We start from the raw sequence: 23,768 nt of genomic DNA, 5'->3' as shown, positions 1-23,768 counted from the left end.
GAAACACCATGATATCTCCATTCCACCCAATCATGTCGGATTGTGCGCCACAAAACAAGCGACTACGCGAGTGAGCTCGAACAAAGCCAGTTTGACCCAAGACCTTCGGCTGAAACCCAGCATGATGTAGTGTTGCAAGCGCAACTCTGCCTTTCAAAGTATTGTCCCCATCTGTTGACGGCTCTGGTGACTTTCCCATCGTTGCATCACATTTCGTTCCATCTCTCCTTTCGCTTTTTCGCCATTATTCTCTTCTAATCGCACATACCGCTGAACTACGTGCAGTAGTATGCGTCTTGGTTGATCCAAGGTCTCATTCGTTTTCCTTTCACTTTCCTAGCCTCATCTACTCTTCGTTACACTCGTTCTAATACTAATGTCGCTTTCATGACGAACAATCACCGTCAAGCCTTGGTTGCGGCCTTTACTTTGTAAGTCATCCCCTACCACGATACGAACTGATCAAATAACCAGAGAACAGTGGCCTGGTCGCCCATGCTGGTATAGCCGGTACCTTTCTTCTTCTAAATAATCGTGCTTCCAAAATCATTCGAGATGCTCCGAGGCTGGCCCTCATCGCGTTCCTTATTTCTTCAGCCCTGTGGGCTCAAATCGATTTCTTTGCCTTTTTACTTAATATCAACTCTATGCCAGGCTGTCAGATCATGGTTACCTTTGCATCAACATTCGATCAGTTCGCACGAGTGTCCATACAACAGAGTCTATTATGGATCTTCAGCACCCACAGTCTTGCATCTCTCACTGAGATAGGCGTCATGCAAGGATTTATTGTCTTACGACTTGTTCTTGGAGGAGTCTTCGTGGGGATTCAGCGCCCACAGCTGAATACTATCTGCCTGACCCAAACGTCCATTCTACCGGTTGGGATTACCGTCTCTGTTGTCGACACTGCTTTCGTCGCTTTCCTCCTAATCAGAGTTATCTCTCGCGGTGTCTATTCGGAGACCCAAAGAGGGGCCATCAGTCCTCGTCAGTCCCGAGCGGTTGCTCTCGTTGTGTTGGGTTTGATCATATGGACAGGAGTGAGTATAGACGACTGACAGATGAGCACAATCATAACTGACTATGCTTAGACTAGTGCTCCTTTGATGCTGAGCATTCAGCCCATGGCCATTGTTGTTCGAACAACTGTGCCTTCAGTAGGTCTATTGATACTAATCGGTAGGTCTGCTCTCAAGTATTCGTTCATGAATTAAGCTGACTCGATAGGGATACTCACTTTGTTCCAAGATCGACTGTTCTCCGACAACTCAAAGCACATACAATCAGCGGACGTCAATGATTTCGATGCCTCGCGAGACTTCAGCACACGACAGATAACCAGTGCGGATATCCGTCGCCCGAGGAGTTATGACGAGATAGCGAGAACATCTGCAGCTGATTTCACAGGAGCATCTAAACCTTGGCCAGTTCCCGCAGAACCCAAACGAGAGCTACCTTTGATCACGATGCCAGCTGCTGGGCAAGCCAACATTGGAATGGGTGGTGTTCCCGTGCTAGGCCAACTTTTCCCTCTACCAAGAACTCAGACTTTGCCAAGCTCGACGAAACCTGAAAGCTCTCGACAGATCTTGCACCAGGCAAATTTGAGCACATCTAGCTCCGGATCTAGCTCTAATTCCAGGACCTCAGCTTCCAGCCAGGAGAACTGGGCCGACACCGTCAAACTGGCCGAATCTCAACACAGCTCTTTGTCTTCAGAGAGTGCAGCGTCCGCCACTACTTCAGCTTTCTTGTCACCGGGGACGGAGGAAGTCCGGCGACGATCCCCTCGGCAGTCTCCTCGACATTTGCCATCGCCAGCCCTTTCAATCTTTCCTCGTACGACTCCCACCACGTTGCAAGCACGCACACCCACCAAAGCCGGAGGAGAAGCCGTCGTGAACTTTTCTTTGCCCGTCGAAGCAAGAGTACCGCGCCCGTACCAGCCAATGCGAAATCAGCCCCCGAAATCAGCACCTTTGGCCGTTATTCCCAGAAACAACGCGAACGAGATTCTGGCCAAGAGAGAAGACTCTGCAAAAACATTGTCAGTGGTTCATCGTCCTCGCCCGATACCAAGAAAGTCGAACATCGATCGCGCCCTCTTCCCAGCAGAAGGGTCTCCAAACCTCCAGCACCACAAGCGATCACTGTCGTGTGGTTCCGTGAGATTCAAACAGCCGCATGACACACCAGCTGAAATCAATTACGACTTATCTCGTTTAAATGAATTTGCCAATGTTCTACATGCCAACATCCCAACGCCAACCGAAACCGACCGTATCACGAGGCGACGATCACGATCTATGGTTGAGCTACCGATATTACCATCTGATATCGAGTTCAAGCCGAACCGCAATGAAGCCAAGCCACAGATCGACAAGTCAAATACTCTGACCGCTCCCACCAAGACGCCAGCAAGCCTTACTTTAGGTGAGACATTGATTCAATTTCCCAAGAGTCCTCAGCCTACAATTGCTCAACTTCATGATGAGCCAGTATCTGCGACAAGCTCATCTTGGCGTGACCCGCATGGAAAGGGATACGGTCGACGATCTTCGCCTATTCTGCCAGTTGAAGACCTGAGCGCACTCACGCCTTCCACGGTTAGAGATGATGATTTTGCCCTTGACGCGGATATCAGGTCGCCTGCGATGCAGGTCCACGTGCAGAGGGCCCTGACGGTAACAGTTACGGCAAAACATCAACAACAGAGTGGACTCCGAGTTGCGGAGACCCTATCAGCATTGAGCGATGAGAGTCCTCAGGAGCTCTTACCCTTGACCGTGCACAAGCCATCTGCCGAAGCCAATGTCGGCTCTGAATCGGAGTTGCGACGAGCCGAGGACTTGCACCTCACCGCAAAACAACATTTCTGGCCATCGCAAGTGGGGGAAACCCGTCCAGCAACTTTCTCAGACAGGGGATACACGACAAAGCCGCGTCGGAGTCTTCCGCCAGCACCGCTGGTTTTCCGCCGGACCGACAGTTTCTACGCTGAGCCATCGCCCGTGGAATCTGACCTTTCTGAAGAGGATGTGGTGGGAATTTTCCCAGACAGGACCCGTAAGTTCACCTGAATTTGCTATTGCGCAATCGCTAACAGTGGATGAGATTTTGGTTCTCCAGGCTCATCTTATCAGATAGCGGAAAACGATAGACTGGCACTGTTGACAAATCTGGAACTGGAGCTGAACGAACAGGAACACCAATGGCAAACCATTCGCCATACCATGCACGTTCGTGATTCGCTATCAACTGTGGGAACATCTCCTAGCCGAGATTCGCGATATGGGTATGGAAGTGCACGCCTGTCAAAGCTTCCCCAGCAGCGAGGTCAGCTGGATGCAGACTACGACATTCTGGCGCTTTTCCCCCAGGCCGACTTGAAGTCCAGGACAAAACTGGCGGCTAGCTCGACATACCCCAGGTTTACGAATTCATTAGCAACACCTACCCCTCCTGATACTGATGAAGAGAGCGAATACGCCGAAGATCACGAGGATGTCATTGGTCACGCCCAGATCAGTCCTGCCAAGGCGGCCATGGTGCTGTGGCGCCCCATAGCTTCCGTGCAAGCGGTTACTAGCACTAGCACTGCGCCGTCCCTCTGGACCCCGGCTCGCAGGCCACTGAGGGAAATCGCGCCAGTGGAAATCCCAGGAAGGTCAATTCGAGGATCGGTGAGGAAGGACATGAGATCTCTCGTGATTGAGAGCTCAAGACTTTGGGAGAAACCTGAATCGAAGACCGAGGTATCCAATAACGGACTTTGGCAGCCAGTATCTCAAGCCAAAACCCAAGTGGTGGAAGTCAAGGTCCAGCAGTCAAAGCCTCCCCGCAACCCCCCGCGTCGCATCAAACGTGTCACTATGCTGCCAGATATCCTGGAGAGTCCAAAACCACTCCCTGATAGGCGCGGGACACTTGGGATCTTCCAATTCCCATGGGGTGATCGGTCAGACTGTGCGACAATAACACCGATGTTCATGCCTGGCATGACTTATCAACCTGTGGTGGATGGGGGTATGCAGACGCAGATGCAGCATAGCGGCTCAGTGTTTGACATGGAGGACTACGAGCAGGATGACGGGGAGTACTACGATTCGAGCGAAACGTACGATAGCGACGATGAGGATTGTTTCGAGCTGGCCCAGCCTGTACCCCAGCCAACGGACACGTATTTCCACGGAGCCCCGCCTGAAAAAATATCAACTTCTCACGAGGACGAACTAAAACCTCAGTCAATTGCTGAGTAAGTAAAAATCGGCCACAATGACCTGGCCTGGCTTGGCCTGGGTATTGTCAAGAATAAGGCTGATTATTTTTCTTTGTAGACAAGGCATAGATTCGGAGCTTTTGAAACATTGCGAGACTTCCGAGGATGGTTATGCCAAGGATGTGCAGATGCAGATGCACGACAGCGGCAGAGATGACAAAACCAATGATCGGACAAGTCTCCGTACACAGACCCAGGTAAAGTATGACGAAGATGGAGACGCCGACAGCGAGAGCGAAAGCCCACAGGCTGGAGATTACAGCGCAAAAGCCGGTACAGCAGTTGGTGCTCCCCCCACCTCAACAACCACCATAGCGATGACGATTGCGGATATGGATCTCCGGGAGCACGTCTCTGAGAAAAATCGAATCAGGGTCCGCCAGCAGCCGCAATTTGGGGGTCGAGTTGCATCAATAAGCATGCCTGTGCCGCTGATGGCTCGCTGCTTATTGATGGACGTGGGTCGAAATGAACAAGATTGGGCTGGCGCACCAATCACCGACGACAATGGCACTCATGGGACGTCCAAATCCATCTTAGGCCCCTGCACTGACAGGGAGTCTAAGTCCCGTGGCGCCCCAGGCGCAGGGCATCCGCAACAGCACCACCACCAGCAGGCAACGCTTCTGTTCCGTTTCTTAGAGGATTCCATTTCTAAGCCAGCCGACCTTAAGCTTGATTGTGACTCTCCGACTCCGCAGCCGCTAAGTCCGCTCGTCGTTTACAAATCCGAAACCCCGACACGCCGGCGACAAATCTTGGTTATTAACTTGTTGTATCCTCCATCAATTCCCACCCAGTCTTCTCTTCAGCAAACAACAAACTATCCGAACATTTCCATGGCTCTGTGGACTCCTAGCACCCCTGTCTCACGTCCCAACAAAGGACTCCCTCAACCCGACGACTCTACCTGGAACTCTTATATTCCTGCTGGTGAGGCTGCACGCCTCCTCCCTGCAAAGGCCGACATGCCTTCTATCAAAAGCAACTCGCTCTGGACCGCCCCTGTCAAGAAGGCGCCTGTCAACAACTTCGGACTTTGGGGAACCACACAACCGCTGCCAGGTATGTGGACTCAATCGCCATTCAACACCAAGATCTCCTACGGTCTTCCCCAGCCTGATGCTGAAACTTGGGCAACCTATCTCGTCGTCGAGGACGATGCTACCCGAGTAAAGCCTAGAGAGGCCGAGCCTCTACCTGTAGATAGCACCTCCTTGTGGACTCCTGCCATCCCCGTTATTTCCGAGATCGTTTCCGAGGATGGTCTCTGGAGCGGATCAAACTCCGCACCTTCGGTCAGCGGCTCCGAACCCTCTACACCTAGCGAGACCTCGGCGGTCAATTTTGGCTTGTGGGAGCCTCTTGCCGCTACTGCTTCCATTGATGATGAAGAGCCGATCGGCCTGTTTAGCCTCAGCCACCGGCGCACCGACTACCGCACAACGAAATTGGCGCCTGCTGCTCAGGGTATGGAACGCTCACCACGAAGAGCTCTAGAGGCCTTCCCCGATTTTGGATTTACCCACCTCTGGAACATGGCCCCTCTCTGGGATTCCAAGGCCAATACCGCCGCCGTTCAGTTGCAGCGTGAGATTGATTCGTTGGTTTTGGAGGGCCTATTCAGCCTGAATCATCGCCGAAACAACTTCCGTACTACGTCCGAGAGCCCCGCAGCGCTCGAGACCCGACCCAAGCAGCGCATCTCGCAGCAATCTCTGCCGAAGCTCAACACAGATAGCCTCTGGTCTGTGCGTGCATCTAGCCAGGATGTTACCGAGATCAATTGGCTTGCTCTCTCCACAGTCCGACCAAGAACTGCCTCGGTTGTGTCTTTCACTGATAGCGAATCCGTCGTTTCTGACGTGCCCGCTCTCACCAGGGCTTCCTCCATCAAGTCAGAGATGTCCCGACCTGCCGCTACACCCGCTGAGTGGCTCGCTGCCTTGGACGAGGCCATTAGACTTGGATCTGGAAAGGCCCCAGAGATGGACACCGAGGATCCTTGCGCACCTGACTCCGACAACTACCAGCTCTGGTCCAAGCCTGGTACTGACATTGGTGAGCCTGTCATCGCATCAGATGAGCTTTGGAAGCCCTCTACTGCTCGCTTCCTCGAATTGACGCCCACACTCAGCGAATTCGATAAGCAGCATATTGCATCTGGCACTTCTCAGCGCGGTCGGGTCCAGAAGGCCCGCCCCCCGATGCCCCTCTACCCTGGCTCGTCCTCATCCGCCTTTCTCCCGGGCGCAAGCGAGACTCCCCGCGACTTCAGTGCACAGGGACTTTGGGTTCGCGCACAGTCTCCTGCTCCTGGGGCTAAGGACGACGGTTCATGGATTGACAAGTCTCTTAGAAAGGGACTGTCATTCGTGCAGCTGTGGTGACGGAACCCTGCATGGAAAATAGCAACAACGACAACCCCCACTAGGTTGGGGTCGGGTTGTGTGACATGACGTTACGATCATCAGATTTCTCGGACATGATTTTGCGAAACTATAGCATAAAATTGCTTTATACCTTGCTTTCAAAGCGGATGATGTTACTATTTGAACCGCAGTAACAGTCAGTTGGAGGAAATAGGAGCGTGCTTGACTTGATTTGGCCTTGGCCTTAGCATTTGGTTTTAACCGTTTGGCGTTGGACGCGATAGGTCTCTACATCGCGGGTGGGTTTTCTTTGTCTCATTGCGTGCATTTGCTCACGCCTGCTGTATGAATAGCAAACAACACGGCGCAGTCAACCTGAGCCTCAGAAAAGTATCTTAAGCATTCGAACTCGAATGACAAATCGATCAAAATATCAATAAATGACTCGATACACTTACTAGCCCCTTGCATTTTGTGTTTATATGCCTCAACTTTTAAGCCCTTCGTATGTCACAACTTCCGAAAAGCTCCATTCCATCATGCCATTATGGTTCCTCAAAAGAATGAATTTGTGTTTAGGCTGATATGAAGGGAAATGCCCTCGCGACGACTTGCATTATCACCTGTGGCATGGTTCTGCAACGTGTTTCTTCTGAGCCACCCACCGACTGACAATTCCAACACTGACACACACAAGACATCACATGGACTGAGGATCACCAAACTTGAGACTACAAGAGTATAGGCAGTAAATCGTCATGTCCGTTATAACCTCTCTATCCATGCGTGCATGCATCATAACAACAGGCTGGAGCTGGAAAACTATACGCCGCCCTCGATGCAACATCTCCAAAGCCATCAAAAATAAAAAATAAAGCAGCTATACGTAGCCTTTACTCAATCATCTCTCCTTTTCTCCATATGCTCTTTTCCTGTCCGAACCTGTATGTATCCCAAACAGCCCCATGACCCGCGTCCCCCTGCGTGATTCTCTTCTTTTTGTCTTCCTCATAGCTGTTAATCCGTGTATGTCCAGCTTGGTATTTCCTCCTTTCAAAGGCAGCTTCTGTAGGCAGCAATTGTTCTGTCTGTTGTCTCGAGCGAAGGGACGTGAATTCTCTCGAGTAAGAAGGTTGTTTTGCAACCACCTCTGCTTGTTTTCCCTTTTCGTTTGAGTAATCATCAAAGCATTACAGCGTGCCTCAGGGCCGCAAGAATAGAACAGCAGAAAGAAAGGGAAAAAATAACAAACGAAACATTACGTTTCCTCATAAACACAAAGGGACAACGCAAGAAAATTCGTTAATAAAACCGACACTTCGTAAACTATACTCGCGCGAACGAGTACCGGCATAGGCGCCGCAACGTTTCGTGTTCCGTCTACCGTATTACTTATAAAGAGTCATTAAGAGCTGTGCTCATGGTATGGCGAGTGCGCTCTGCCTCGTACAAGGGTCCATCCGGTCCAAAATCTAGCTTCGGTGGGCATTAAGGCTCACCAGAAGCGAGGATATGGACAAATGTTCGTCTTGAAAGTATATGTATAGACGAGAAGAATCCAGATGGATCAAGTCGGTCGGAAAAGCTCATGTCGGGGCGTGAGACAGATCGTCCATGAAACGAGTTCCCAGCCTTGAACGTATGCGAATAAACCCGAGTCTCAAAGGCCACCGCTATGCAAATAAAATTTCATGTAATTATTGTTTTATACACGCTCAGGTAAAACAGAGCACCAAGACGCAGACTCGTCAGTTGACAGTCATCATCTGCATCCGTTGTGGTAGGCCAGAAGATGGCGAGTTTTCGGATGATGCGGCTTCCACAAGTGAATTGTTGCCGCGGCTTCGCGCCACTCTTCTAGGAGGACTCGAACCGGGGTCGTCGAAGACCCGTGTAAAGGCAGGGCTCGAGTCATGCTGGCGCTCATGTCTGGGTGTTCTCATTGGGCTGTGCGTAATCTGATCAGCCTGTCGAACAATGTCGGACAGTGTATCTCGTAAATCACCGGCTCTCTTGACCAGAGCCTTGAGGCTATTCGTGTCGAAGTGAACTTTGCCGTTGTCAGGTGCTTGCTCGGGAGCACGATGTTGCATAGCCCCAATGACAGAACGAACGACCCCCGATACATCATGAGCCTTGTTGTACTTGTTCTCAGGTGTTCGAGGGCGACTGGGTCTGTTGGAAGCGGGGTTGTCATTTAAAGGCCAGTTACCGAAAATATCGTCTTCTGGTGAGAAGACAGATCTTCGCCGGGGAGAGTGACGTTCTCGAACGACAGTGGTTTTGGACATAGCGGGTTCGTGACCATCAAAGGCGGCATCGAGGCGATTCATGGAATGGGCATCGAAGCCTTCGTCTCCGAACGTTTCGTCAATATCGAATGCATCGAAGTTGATAGATGAAGTTGACTTTCGATCATCGTTCTCGTCCAACGACTCTTCATCGGGGGATGCGAGAGCAATAATACCATCAGCCTCCTTCCAGAGATGCCTCTGAGATCCTTCGAGCATATCCATATCTCGCCCGTGACGGCACAGACGTTTCAAATCATTGACAAGAAGCGAGAATTCTCGAATATGGCCGGAATGGGCCTTAACACTTGGTTGTGTCGCACGAATCGATTCTGGTACTGCAAAGATTTTGTCATTCTTGTCGTTGCTGCCGACAGGACCAGCACCAAATTCGAAATCGTCATCCCAGTCCTCGCTGACTGTCTTGGTGCCCATGCCCCATGTGCCATACTTGGATCCGGTAGTCTTGGAATCTTCGGGGGCATCATGAACCACTGGGACGCTCTGGCTTCGAACATGAGTTGGGGTTGGACCTTTGCGTATGGCGGAGCGACCACCTCTAGAGTCCATCTCCTTAGCATAAGCAGTCTTTGGCCGCAAACACCGTCCAGTATCAAATTTGTCATGTGTCGGGGGCTCGCTCCAGTCGAAAAGAGTGCTAAGTGGGCGGTCGTTAGTAGCATCGTGGCCGTTCGTATCAGGAAGGCCATTACCACTAATATTGGCGAGGGCGAGGCGAACATTAGGGTTAATTCCTCTGGAATTCAGTGAGCTCCCTTTGGAGGGAGGTGATAAGGGGTTACAGGGAAATTCATCATCCCTAGCCCAATCATCGTCAAATTCGTCGTCCAAGGATAGCCTGCTGTACTCCTTGGTCGTAGTGGTTAAGACATCGTAGGGCGATGAGTTTAATCTCGACTCAAGCCTGAAGCGTGGTGATGCCTCAGATCGCTTGACTGTGCGGACAGGTGTGGATGCATTCTCGTCCTCCTCCATGATCTTGTCATCCTCATCCCATGTCCGACCAAGGATCTCGTGGATTGAGAGACGCTTCGTCTTTGTACCATTGCCGGCGGTGCTTGGTGGTGACTCGTCATACATGGACTCCAAGGGGGTCTCGACAGCACGGGCACGACCGGAGCCAACAGTGCGCAGCGAGTCAAACATGGTATCACTCTTGAAATCCGTGTCATCGTCATCCCCCGATGTGCAATCCCGGGTGTCACCTTCAGAGCTCTCCGTGGTGGAGGTCCTGTCGTGCTGCGGTGCCCTAAGTTGTGACATCGCAGTGGAGCTGGTAGAACTTCCGGAGGGTTGGTTAGGCCGAGCCTGGTGAGTGGAAACTCCAGCAGAAGACCCTAACCGGGACGAATCCACATTGAAGTTTGCAAGTCTTGGAACCGTGGGGATTGGTGACGATGAATTCCTTTTACGACCTTTCAACTGCACAGCAGCAGCTGAACCCAGGAATGACCCCTGCCGGCCCGATAATGGTGATGGTGCGGGGAGGGTTGATTCCAGCGGCGGATTGGTTCGAGGTTCAGCGCCAGATTGCGCGCCAGTCAGTGGTTCCGACACATGTCGCTTATTCCCGATCCCGGATTCAGCACCACGCTTAGAGCGCCGGATGCTCCCTGTCGTCCTTACCGCCCAGTTTCCTGCAGATGCAAATGGCATTGAGATCGACTTGCGGGGCGTCCTGGAAGGAGTTCCCTCAGGAGATGGAGTTTTTTCTTCCGCAGCAGATTGATGAGTGCAAGTGTCTGGTTGAATTTGTGCAGCTGGCAATAGACCTCGAGGGGCAGATGCCGCTGAAACCATTCTTGGTTTCACCAGATGAACTCTGTTGCGCTCGTCGTTCTCAATGCAGATGCGCCTCGAGGAGATTGCTCGACCATGTGGACTCAACTCGCCAAACCTACCCGACCCTCTGCGTCCGCTAATACTTATTCTTTTAGAGTGAAAGTACGACTTCCATCCGCTCCTTGCAGATGCCGATCTGGAGGGGGGCTCAAGCGGGGATGGGGCGAGGAACTCGTGGGGTCGTGATGGGTCGTCGAACGAGAAATTGTTCGAATCGGTTGGTGTATTCAGCGCAGAATCGGGTCGAAATTGTTGTAGTGTTGCAGACCTCTGATGGCTCGTAGCAGGTCTGCGAAGAACGGGTAGGATCTGTAAGTGAGACTTCGCACGCCGTCGCGGTAAAGGATCTGGATCGATGCGGGTTGAGGTAGATCGCTTAACGAGCTTGTTTGGAGGGAGTGTTGCTGTTGTAGGATTGCGCAAGATGGGTGCAGCTGAACCGTGGGAAAAGATGGAAGGCGCGTCGGGACCTATACTCGACCTTGTGCTTTCGTGACGAGACAGTGGGCGAATGGAGAGACGCCTTATCCAAGATCCATTGGAAGAGATTGAGTCTCTAGACTCGGGGATAATAGCTGGAGAGTCGGTCTGCCTCACAAACGAAGAGTTCCTGCTGAGAGCCAGAGGAGGGGGAGTCGACTGTGTCTGTGGCATAGGCGGTCGCTGGTAACGGGAGAGGGGAGGTCTCGAGGCAGTAGTTGGGCGCGGGAGTGTGTGATAGTGCGAGGCGCCGAGAGCAGAGGCAGCGGTGTTGCTCGTAGCGGGCCGTGTGGAAGCAAAGTCGCCAGGCGATTGTGATTGTTTGCTTGGCTCGCGGTCTATCGAGACTCGTCTGGAATGAGAAGGACGTCGAGTCGGGTGAGAGAAAGAGTTGGGTTCAGTGGTGGGCTGGCCGAAAACCAAACCACTGGCCGCTGCAGCGATGGCAGTGCCGGTTCCAACAAGCTGAATAGATAAACACGGTCAATTACTGCTGCAACAGGAAAGATGGTGGGTAAGCCACTTTAGAAAGAGGGTTTGAGGTGATCCGAGAAAAGTGTAGGATAGGGCAGAATTGGGGTGGGATAGTTTAAAGTCTATAACAGCGCCATGTGATGGCTGGTGTGGTGGTGATGATCCTTGGTTGGATTCGATGTGATTGTGGATTGGTTTTGCGGGGAGGACAAAGCTAGCAACAAACTTACACTTGGAACGGTCTGCATAGTAGCTTCCATTGCGAGGGAAGCCGACGCTCTACTCAAATGAGAGAGAGAATGCAGCGGCTAGCATTCTAGAGGCGGAGGATGGCGGTGCTGGAAACGGAGGTGATGCTCATCGTCGTTCAAGCCATGGACCTGAGAGATCTCAATGGAGGCGACAAACCTGAAGGCTTAAGGAGAAGCCGTTGTAACCCACACACCCAAGCGCTCCAAAGGTCCCCCGACTTTGAGAGAAAGGAAGAGTAGTCCCGGGAGAACCATGCGAAGTCGGGAAGAAGCTAGGCGAAACCTGATTCTGGTCGAACAAACAAAACAATGCGAAGCAAACAGACTGCAAGCAAGCAAGCAAGCAAATCGATGCCTTCTCTCCCCGAAGAACCTCGGCGTCAGTCGGTCGCTTGTGTCTCTCTGACGTCCTAGAGGGGGTTTAAAAGAAAGACGGGGAAAGGGCTTGGGCTTGGGAAAAGGATATGAGAGACGAAACTTCTGGGCTGAGCTGAGAGTTTGAGGTTGATTAGGCCCAGGTCGCGGGAGCGACTGTCGAAAACAAAACTCGGCTGGCAGCTGCGGCCGCGGATGTGTAGGTACTGTAGGTAGGTACCTTTTAGCGACAGTGCACCTCAGTGCTGGTGCCAGTGATAGTGGGGAGATGGAAAATGGAGAACCTGGACCGCCTAAGCCTATAGAACGAATGATTTGTGCAGTAGAAAAGGGAGAGACTATTTAGTTGGAAATAATTGACGTCGAAAAGAAGCTTGGCCTTGTCTTTGGAGCGTCTTCTTTTGCCCTGTTCTGTTTTCTCCTGGATGCCCTTACAGCAAAGCAAGTTATGTGGTAGCTTTGTACGTCGAATTTAGCCCCGAGACGAAAGCAAAGTCTGGGCAATTACAACAGGAGAAGAAATAATAATAAAAAAAGACCGCCCTGAGCCCCTCGAATCGTACGCTTTTCATTACCTGCAACCTGGAGATTACAAGTGAGATTTAGGTGAGGACGGATCGTCTCTGCAGGGATGCACATCAAGACCGCGACTCCACGGGAAGCCAGGGCACCCAGGTCCTGCATTTGTCTCTTCTTAGCGGAGGTAGCCACTGAGCATCTAGCGCCGTTGCGGGCCTCAGGGCTCCTGTAAAGCCGGGAAGCCCACTGAACGTGTCTTATCCCTGGCAGTCCAGTGCAAGCAAGACTGCAGGTGGCCCGCTGCGGCGCTGCGCCCAGATATGGCGAGTGCCTGGAGAAACCTGGAATTGATTGGGTCTGGGCTGGGGCACGTCTCAAGCGCTGAGCAGCAAGAGAGATTAGACCTGCTATTTTGAGTGGAGGGCAGCCAACATTAACATGACTTGCATACAATAGTTGATTCAATGGCCTGAATCTGATATCATAGACACTGACTTAGCATTAGTACATCGGATCTAAGGTCAAGATGAGGATCCTCCGGTGGATGATAGTCTTGCTAAACTTGGGGACGGCTTCAGTTTGGTGAAATTGGTTTGACACAGCGCATCTTGATCAAAATGCAATTGCTCACCTAACATCCACTACAATTGTCTTGTTGTAGCTACTGTAGCAGCTACACGAGATCCATCACGTCTCAAAGTCTCAAACATAAATCTCAATATCCTGGAAAGACGCAACGCTTATTATCTAGCGCCTGCGGGCTGGCCACCCGTTATTTACCATTCCAAGGAATATCAACTTTAATTGTCTCGACCTGTATCCGATCGATGGCCATGAAGTGTGGTATGCTTTTTACGACTGGAGTGGGCAACACGACCGCCCTGTGGCTGTTAACCCTGGTACATGGAGCTCCGGACGGGTTACTTCACCAGGGGATTCCTTGGCTTCCTCCGGGGGTTGCATCTCGGGCTCTCCCTACAGCGGCATTTCTGCATCAAAGTCAGATGTGCGCAGGAAAGCGGGTGGTCTGAACGAAGAATGAGGTGCTTATTCGATCTTCAACGCTAAAATACAGGATCGAAGTCGAGATACTCCACCAAAAGGGCATCTCATCGAGCTGCCCTTGATCCTCGAGCTCAATCGCTCGCTCGCTATCTTCGTCTCGTCCCGGCCCCGGAGGTGACGACGACGGGGGTCACAACGGGATGGAGACTCCCCGGAACGGACAAAGCAAAGCAGCACGAGATCCCTGCCGTAGACTCAGAGACCGAGAAACATAACACACGGGCCCTGTCCGTTGCTTGCTCAACGTCAACACAGGCCAAGGGCCCTGGAGTTTGCTCTGCCACATAACAGCATAGGCTATCCACACCTGTAGGTTGGTATCACCAGCATGTTGTCACAGGGCCCTGGTGACGCTGTCCGCCTGCAAGACTGATGTTCCCGCGGATGCCTCTCGCCATCGAGCAGCTGGGGGGATGAGATACAACGATCAATCCTCATCTGCATCATACAACGTGTACAGCTATGTATTCTCGCCCCCTGTTGTCACACAGGGCCGTTCCGGGTTGGAGGCGCGGCCTTGGCAGCGACCCTGTTTATCAACAAACCCTTACAATGTTCAAGGGATTGATGATTATGAAAAGGGTCCTGGGCATAATAGATGCTAAATAGGGAATCAATTCGCGAGGCTTACAGAGGAGAACATGTCAGCATACGTCCATTGAAGTCTGCTCTGAACCAGACAGCACTCTTATAACATTTCCAATCACGGAAATAGGGGTTGTGTTCCCATTGACTTTGTATCTTGCATCTTATAATTGCACCGCCTGAGATCTGTCTGACTGGCATTTCTGATGATGCTGTCTGTACTCCAATGACAAGTCTTCAACTTCAGCCAGTCATTCGACAGTAACACACACTGCCTTACCACAGTATAATCCTCCGGAGTAGTTCGCCATTTCACGCGTACTTGTCTAGCCAATTCGCGACAAGGCCTGCAACAAGTTCCCCGATTGCTTGATGTGGCCCTGCATGCAATTAGTATCAATTACAGGTCAGTGACAGTTTTCAGCTTGCTTTGTCCTCCGCACCTTTCCTCCTTGGGACAGCACTTGATATTACCCATGGCGTGCTCGGCCTTCAATAACCGCAGGCCAGCAGCTCTTTCAATGGCCAAACGAACATGAGAAGCTGCGTGTGAGCATGAGCAACTCGCCTTTTTGTCCCACGTCCATCAGTCTGCGGCCGCCCTGGGTTATCATGTGCAACGCCAAGTACCTAGGACTATTGACGCATGAAGAACAGAGACGAGCAAACAAAAAAAAAAAGTTTGTCGATCCAACTTCAGGGACCTTGCCATTGACAAGGTGGCGCAGGGTTCAAGTGGAAGAAAGTCCGATGGATGCAATCAAGGCTATTTGTCTTTTTCAAAGGCTTTCATGATCACATCATGTTCCATCATTGCATATAAGAAAGTGAATATCATGGTTCAGAATGGTTAAGTTGGTAGGGTAGTGCTCCGGGGTACACGGGCCGTTCTTAGCACCTGCAAGATAAATGTTTGCCGATGATACATGAAAAGCACGATATATCAGTAGACATGGCAATTACCTTTCGTGGCTCTCTGAAATCTCCCCATTCTGTACAATACACGACTTTGGTTGTTCATGCTGCCGAAGCTAATGTTTCGCTCCCTTTCAAGTTGGTCCCAAACTGTTCGCACTTATATTAGTAGTTTGTTGATATGTACTAGCATAAGTTACCAAGGTAACCTAAACTATGATATCAAATTCTGCTTTAATATTCCAGAAACTAGGTACACGTGTAATAAACGTCCCTTGCAGATCTAGAACAAAACTATCTCTTGAAATCAACAATGGTACCGTAACTTGAAGACTGGGCTGTCAGAAGAAGAGGCTTGCCACACAGGTTGTATTAGCCACAACCAACCATAAATAGATAAACGTAAATAACAACAAGAAAAACAACAACAACAACAACAACACCACACCACACCACACCACACCACATACAAAACCCAATGATCTGCAGAATAAACCTGCCGCTCTGCCTCTGTCTCTGCCTCTGCCTCTGCCTGAAGAAAGCGGAGCAGCTGGCCGCCCCTTGCTCGCATTTACTGAGGGGTCGGATGAAACGATTGACCTGATTTGATGAGATTATGCCTCCACCGTCGCCGAAAGTCATGGGTATCGGAATGTTTTTCGGTCGACGAGCTTTTCGATCAAGATCCGAAGAAGCGCTTGCGTCTGATAGTGGGGCCCAGTTCAAGAACTAGAGGCATCTTGGACTTGGAGCATCTCTCGCCTCAAGGCGGGCACCATTCAGATGTTCCAGATGCGAATTTGCACTCACACCAAATTCCCAGAACGCCAAAGGCAGATCTTCCTCGTGTTGGGGCAATGGCCCGCGATGCAGAGAAACTTAACTTGCACCCCTGCTTCTAGTGCTCGCTTGTCTCGATAAGGCTGGCTCGTGGCCACTGGATATCTTTTGCCTGGCCCAATACGCTGACAAACATGTACTCAGCCCAGATCCTCGTGAACCGGTTTCCTTGAGCATTGGCATCGGGTTGTTTCAGAGACCGAAACCATCTCAGGAACTCTCGCAACTCATACCTGAAACGAGACTGTCGAGAAAAGCGGAGTTGTTCCTTCTTCCCACTTCCTTCAGAGTTCTCTTGATACTAGGATATCCCTTGATCTCTGGTGTTTCTCAAGCATCTGACTGCAGATGCAGTTGGATGGATATGAAGAGGAAGCAACTTGAGCATGTGAACCAGTCAATTTGCCATTGCTTTCATTCAGCAACCCACTCACCTGCCGACTTGCGAACATCTTGAAGGGTTCCTCAGCCAGTCGACACAATGCATTTTCTCTGAGCATCAAGTCCAATTTCCACCAACCATCCTCAAACGGCAGCTAGGCTCTAGACAGATGTGCCTAGTGCTCACCATCAGAGCTGACGCAATGCACGAACTGCTTTTTCTAGCGATAGCCCTAAACTCAAAAGCCGCAGTGTGCTTGTCGACAGCCACAAATTGAAGAAGGGACAAACAAACTCTGGGCTCTCTTCGCGGGCGGACAAGGGTCCTATCTTGAGGCTCTCTAGGCTCTCAAGCAACATGGACAACTCCAGACTGGAATGCTGGATTTTCCCCGCAGAATAAGGAAATAATTCCGAGTTATCATGATCGCCGTGGCTTTTGAGTCGATGGGTGGTTTGCTTCAGCCATTGTCTCATATCGGCCCTCGACAAACGTGAGCATAGGAGGCGCATGACCGACGAGGCGTCCAGCTGCCCACGCGCCTGGGACACTGTCACTCCCATGGAGCTAAGTTGACTTTGTCCTATCGAGTCAATCTCATACCCGCAATTGGTATTGAATCATAACAGGCGGACGAGTGCTCGTCTTGAGACATGATCAATTTGTTGTCTTGCTTGAATAACACGTTGGTGCAGGTCTTGTTAAGCCACACTTATAATTTTGAAGACTCAATTGACACCCTTGGACTCAAGGGGATCGCACATGTACAATGGCAATCTTTCACATTTCCATCAGGGACAGCAATGTCTATACACGTACGATGCCTGGCCCCTGAGATTCTAGACTCGGAGCTAACTTTTCCGCATTTAAACCAGTTTGGTGTGTTTTGATAAGGCCCGATGGTCAAGCCATCGTCGAGCCAAGTGGAGGGAATAGTATTGCAATGTTAAAAATGACGTTGAATGGGCCGTGTCCTCGCGAAACGGTGGCGCCGAAAGTCCACCTCGAGGCTCAAGCGTCCACAATTGCCGGAGCGCCGTTTATCCTTTAGTTAGCAACTTAGCAATGTCCTTTACGAGTTGGTGGGTGATGGCTGGCGCCAGGGGCAAGTTGGTGATGGTTGTCAATCCGCTGGTAAGACAAGAGACGTTATTGGTCTCACAGAGCCCCTAATGTTTATTGTTGATGTGAGTGGGGAATGTGAATTCCTGAAAAACAGCAGTGGAGGGAGGACACGAGGATATTGTCAGAAGTGAATCAGTTGATTTCTTCAGTAAACATTCCATCTCCAGCTAAGTCTGTTGCGTGACTCTCTGCATTGGGTATGTGACTTGAGCTTTCATGCAGAAGGGCCTTGCATCGATCTCCCGTATGTACAGTAATGCACATGGTTATCACATCTGATCGCCAATGCAGTGTTGTGCAGAACAATGCAGACGCAAGATCAGGGCTCGGTCAGCATAAACAACCTAGATCTGAGTTAAATACCAGGGTTCATTTCAGGGTCAATTGGCTGAATTGTGCAAGCGGGCGAAGAAAAACATCATGAGATGAAGTTGACGCGTCGCGTCAATAACCCCTCTTCCCTTACCTCACTTAACCTAACAAAAATAAATACACAGAGCTATAGCGGCTTTCTGCACTGTGATTGGTGCTCCGGGTTTGGAGCTGAAAACTGTAATTACTGAAACCGGCGTAGAGCTAGGATTCGTGGCAACTGGTTATTGCTGAATTCAACGCCGGCGGTTTCAATAGTCAGCAACCACATTGATAACCGACCTCCGAGGCACTGCATCGTCGCTGGGATAGCCCTGTAGAATGAACCAAGATTTGCTCGAGTGCAGTGTCTTGTCGTTGTTGATAGGTTGGCTTGGAGGTTAGATGAGAACTCAATGGGCTGCGAACGCTCAAGTCGCTCTACACATGCAGTCTCTCTCTGCATAAACGCAACTTATCAGCGCTGATATTAGGTCACGGGTATGCTAATTGCAGCATGCATGCATGTCCGTTGTTTAATTTGCCCGTGAACAGGTTTTGTGAGAAACCTGTATTTCGACATCCCATTCTTGAATTAGAGGCCCTTCACCGCCAGTTGGGCTTTGTTTGATAACCTGATCCTTCTATATTTGGAGTGAATAGCTGCAATCTAACATCTGTAGTTTATTATGAGGCTTGGTTTAGCTCTGAAGGTCAAGTTTCTTTTCAGGTCCAATGAGTCTGGAGGTATACTGGCGGACTGGTAAACCTTTCACTCGTATGGATGCCCCTGCTCGCATTTTGATATAGCCTCCCTCGGCGATATGCCCTTTTCTTGTATGCTCGAGCTCCCGTGTCTTGGGTTCTTGCTATCCGCATGACCCGGTTCGGGAAAGCTATGACTCCCATTCCCATCTTCTTGGGCACTTAAGAACTTGATGTGGCTAGCTATAGGTTAGGTCGCTACGACTAGGACAGTTTTTCGTGGTTTGAGTAGAGTGGCAGAGTGGCTTCTATGTCCAACTTTCCACGTGCTGCAAAACCCGGGACTTTATTTAAATCAGTCGTTTTATCATCTCGGTTATATTGAGTAGTGTCGAAGTTCCAACTTGAATTCTAAACCGGCTGGACATATCTGGTGTGCACACCAATATCATACTCGTTGTCACAGTCAGATTGAGCTATTTTGACAGGACGCCAAGCTGAGTTAGTTGTAGCACATTCACCATGGTTATAACCGAATTAAACCATCATCATGAGTCAGTTAGAACCAAACTAGAAGTTAGGAATGAGCATGCATTCCTTTAGTGATTCATGATCAATTATTAAAATTTGTGGATTAGTTATCGCTACATAGTTTTTCAGACACACCTACCCTGGAGATGATGATGTCGGTGATCGGACGTCAGACCTCCGTGATGGATCCAGTATCTACACCCACAATTTTCAACGACATCTCTGGCGGGGCATCCAAGGTAGCGACACTGTCAAGCCATTCAGTCACAGTTTGACAACTCTGTGTAGCCGGCGGAGCATACTAAAGTTGTACATCGCATCGTGGATTATCAAGAGGTCTCAAGTCATTCGTTCTTAGCCCAGCTATCCTACCGTCGAGTCAGCGCATCATGGAGGCCGATATCAGAGCTGTGCTGCCGCACATCGACCCCGTAGTCTCCGAGTACTCTGTGGGCTACCTGACCCATGCGTCAACTTCCTACTTGGACGAGGAGGATGCATCGGGCGAGTCACCACTGAACGAGGCTGCTTCCACCATCACCGAGCTCCTACTGTCCGCATCTGGCCAAGTTAATGCTGAGCTGGAGGAGAAGATCAAGCAATTGGTCGAGAAATGGGTCGATAAGTACACTGAGGCCAATGGAGGCCAGAGACGAGGACCTTCGACGGTCAAGCGCCTAGACCAGACTATCCAGGTGAGCCAGCAGCGCAACATGTCGTCCACCTTAGCTGTGGCGACCGGTGGCGTGGACCTGGAGTCTGCAAACGCAAGGAAGGTTGAATCCAAGGTCGATCGCAAGAAGCTTGAGAAGGCAGAGAGAAAGATTGCCGCCAAGCAGCAGAAGAAAACCTTCAAGACTGTCGAGTATGAGGCATCCAAGCTGCTTGACCAACCCGAGTCGACCCAGTCATACGAAGAGTTCTATATGGCTGTCAACCCTCTGCAAATGGGCTCCAGCTCCGCAAACAAGTCAAAGGATATTAAATTGGACAACATCGATGTATCGATCAGTGGAAACCGCATTCTTACAGACACAACGCTTACTCTCGCCTATGGCCACCGGTATGGTTTGGTTGGTAACAACGGTGTTGGTAAATCAACACTGCTTCGAGCTCTGTCTCGCCGTGAGGTTGCAATTCCACTCCACATCTCCATTCTGCACGTTGAGCAAGAAGTAAGTCTCTGTTACATCAAGAAAAACCATAGCTGACAAGAAAGATTACTGGTGACGACACCCCAGCCATCCAGGCGGTTCTCGACGCCGATGTTTGGCGCAAGGTTCTCTTGAAGGAGCAAGATGTAAGTCTGCCTTTCAGTCATATGAAACACCTACTAACGATGATAGCAAATTACGGCTCGCCTGGCAGAGTTGGAGAAGCAACGTGCTTCTCTGGCCGACACATCTGCTGACGCGGCCAGAATCGATCGTGATAGAGAGGCCCAGGATATCAAGTTGGGAGATGTTCAGTCCAAGTTGGCCGAAATGGAGTCAGACAAGGCCGAGTCACGAGCTGCTAGTATTCTTGCTGGTCTCGGTTTCTCAACAGAGCGACAGCAGCACGCCACCAAGACCTTCTCTGGTGGTTGGAGAATGCGTCTGGCCCTTGCCCGAGCACTGTTCTGTGAACCTGACTTGCTTCTTCTTGACGAACCGTCTAACATGTTGGACGTTCCTTCGATTACATTCTTGTCCGAGTACCTTCAAACATACCCCAGCACTGTCCTCGTTGTCTCTCACGACAGAGCGTTCCTCAACGAAGTCGCCACCGATATCATTCATCAACACTCTCAGCGTCTCGACTACTACCGTGGAGCCAACTTCGATACCTTCTATGCTACTCGCGAGGAGCGCAAGAAAGTCGCCAAACGAGAGTACGAGAACCAGATGGTCCAGAGAGCCCATCTGCAGGCGTTTATCGACAAGTTCCGGTATAACGCCGCTAAGTCATCAGAAGCCCAGTCACGTATCAAGAAGCTCGAGAAGATGCCGGTCCTTGAACCCCCAGAGGCTGAGTACAGCGTCAAGTTCACATTCCCCGAGGTCGAGAAGCTATCTCCCCCTATTGTACAGATGTCTGAGGTCACTTTTGGTTATAACAAAGACAACATCTTGCTCCGCAATGTTGACCTGGATGTCCAGCTGGATTCTCGAATTGGTATCGTCGGACCCAACGGTGCGGGTAAGACAACTATCCTGAAGCTGCTCATTGGTAAACTGGATCCTTCGTCTGGTCTGATCTCGCAACACCCTCGTCTTCGAATTGGATTCTTCGCTCAGCACCACGTTGACGCCCTCGACCTCAATGACAGTGCCGTGGGTTTCATGTCAAAGAACTATCCGGGACGAACAGATGAGGAATACCGTCGGCGACTTGGTGCTTTTGGTATCACCGGCACAACCGGCCTGCAGAAGATGGGATTGCTCTCTGGAGGTCAGAAGTCTCGTGTTGCTTTTGCTTGCCTGGCTCTTACAAACCCGCACATTCTGGTTCTTGACGAACCTTCTAACCATCTTGATATCGAAGCCATGGATGCTTTGGCTGAGGCGCTCAACGAATTCCAGGGTGGTGTGCTGATGGTGTCTCACGACGTCACAATGTTGCAGACGGTGTGCAAATCGCTGTGGGTTTGTGACGGAGGCACTGTCGAGAAGTTCCCTGGCGATGTTCAGGCGTACAAGAAGAGGATTGCCGCGCAAGCTAATGCTGCAGGTGTTGTTAAGCAGCATTAAGTACGTAGCCAAATTGATAAGGCTGATTTTATGGTCCAGAGAGATTTGCCCGATAACTTCGAGACCAGATAACCTATTCTAATGTGTGATACGAGCCGTTCACGTCGCTGATTTCAGCTACTCGCTATTCAGCTGATGATAGTTTCCTCTCACAAACACAACAATCAAGATTTGACTCATATTGTCCGACCCTAATGGTACTGATGCATAATGCGAGGTTGTGTTACATGTGATATCGATAAATTGGGCTCAGACGGATTTCTATCAGAGCCTCGATGAATAGGCGACAATTCGCACTCAATAGCAACAATGAGCATCGAGTTTCAAACAAGACCCTTTTAAATGATGCACCTACGGATTCTGCATCTTATTTTTATCAAAGTTCCAACTCCCTTCCTACAAAAAACTTAACTGCGTGCAGCGCTTCAGCTTTAACAAGAAATACTCAACACTCACATATCTTCGGTCTCAATCATTGCCTATCATGTCAGAAATGGAAGGCGTCGTGGCCACCCAGGCGGTCGTCGCCATGGATATCACAGAACCTGATCCTCACGAAAGCCGCGACGAAAACAAACCCGCATTCGATATCAAGAAGCCCAAGCCAACACTCCAAATCCGCGACAATCTACTGTACTGGAAGTGCAACCAAACACTTCACGACGGCAGCGTCTGCGGTTCCTACAACGAGCTGGACTTCAAGCAGTGCAAGGACTGCAAGAGCCGACGCGGTATTGGAGATGATGGCACTGACGCCTACGGCACTAAGATTGCAAAGATCGTCTTTGTCAATAACAAGAATGGAGAGGAGCTTTGGCAGTATGCTTCGGAGGAATAGGTCAGCTCAAAGATGTCGATGGTTCAAATGGATGCGAAGTCTATCAGAGAAGACATGAATACAAGGCGAAGGAGAACTCAATGGTCATTTGCGCGCTAGAGATGTCGCTTTTGCCTCAAACTTTTACGAATCATGAGAAATGGATCAGGTTTGGTTTTAGAGGTGGCTTATAGGTGTCGACATGTTGTTCCTCAAAGGAACCTCCGAGCAACATCTACTACAGAGGGCACAATAGGTTTCCCCCCAAGCTTTTCAAATTATACCTGTTACAGGAGGACTTCTTCTTTCATCGCTAAGGAGTCTTCCTAAAAGCCATTCAGTTGTGCATGAATACATGTGTTTCGTGACAATCTGAGACTTCCAAAGAGAAGTCACATCATGGACTTTACTACCGTCCGTCTAGCGGAGAGCATCCTAGAGCCAGATCAGTAGACTTAGGTGATATACATCCACTTGCCATGTGCAACGACTCCCTATAATATGTAAATACTCTTTACTCTTCACTTGGCGAAGTAGGGGTAGCCTACTGGTTGTTATGTAACTAGACTTTCGTCCGGTTTCTAATCTTTTACACCATATGGATTCTTCCTACGCTCTTTTGGTTCGCTTGACCTGACAGCTGGCGAGAGTATGTAAGCTGTTATATGTAGTAATTCAAGGACTGAACACTCAAGCCTCAGGGAACAAGATAACTCTGACCCTGAACCAAGGTGCTGAAAACCATTACATAAGTCTTTTTGTCGTTTAGGATAGAGATATTGGGGTTTGTTGCCTCCCCTAGCCGAGGTAGGC

At 50.3% G+C, this 23,768-nt stretch overlaps 4 protein-coding genes across 4 annotated transcripts; 3 read left to right on the top strand and 1 right to left on the bottom strand.

The window, feature by feature from the left end:
* Window positions 1-97: 97 nt before the first annotated feature.
* Window positions 98-6,821, top strand: FOBCDRAFT_30673 (uncharacterized protein). Its single transcript, XM_031178813.3, has 6 exons — window positions 98-431; window positions 482-1,043; window positions 1,095-1,182; window positions 1,231-3,069; window positions 3,118-4,258; window positions 4,341-6,821. The coding sequence occupies exons 1-6, from the start codon at window positions 388-390 to the stop codon at window positions 6,670-6,672; spliced, it is 6,006 nt and encodes a 2,001-aa protein (XP_031044700.2). The 5' UTR covers window positions 98-387; the 3' UTR covers window positions 6,673-6,821.
* A 1,298-nt stretch (window positions 6,822-8,119) lies between these two features.
* FOBCDRAFT_292020 (uncharacterized protein) lies at window positions 8,120-12,022 on the bottom strand (the record flags this gene model as incomplete). The annotated part of the gene is made up of 2 exons (XM_031178814.3): window positions 8,120-11,753; window positions 11,993-12,022. 2 exons carry the CDS (start codon window positions 12,020-12,022, stop codon window positions 8,403-8,405), a joined length of 3,381 nt encoding a protein of 1,126 aa, XP_031044701.2. The 3' UTR covers window positions 8,120-8,402.
* Window positions 12,023-19,622: 7,600 nt separating this feature from the next.
* On the top strand, window positions 19,623-22,633 carry FOBCDRAFT_181158 (P-loop containing nucleoside triphosphate hydrolase protein). Its single transcript, XM_031178818.3, has 3 exons — window positions 19,623-20,581; window positions 20,626-20,706; window positions 20,753-22,633. The coding sequence occupies exons 1-3, from the start codon at window positions 19,796-19,798 to the stop codon at window positions 22,136-22,138; spliced, it is 2,253 nt and encodes a 750-aa protein (XP_031044705.2). The 5' UTR covers window positions 19,623-19,795; the 3' UTR covers window positions 22,139-22,633.
* FOBCDRAFT_221255 (uncharacterized protein) lies at window positions 22,627-23,453 on the top strand. The gene has a single exon (XM_031178819.3). The coding sequence runs from the start codon at window positions 22,632-22,634 to the stop codon at window positions 22,974-22,976; it is 345 nt and encodes a 114-aa protein (XP_031044706.2). The 5' UTR covers window positions 22,627-22,631; the 3' UTR covers window positions 22,977-23,453.
* The last annotated feature ends 315 nt before the right edge of the window (window positions 23,454-23,768 follow it).

This window comes from Fusarium oxysporum, chromosome IV, assembly GCF_013085055.1.
Source record: "Fusarium oxysporum Fo47 chromosome IV, complete sequence".
NCBI classification, from domain to species: domain Eukaryota; kingdom Fungi; phylum Ascomycota; class Sordariomycetes; order Hypocreales; family Nectriaceae; genus Fusarium; species Fusarium oxysporum.
The sequence above is the reverse complement of the archived record's forward strand: the minus strand, read 5'-3'. Positions and strand labels throughout refer to the sequence as shown.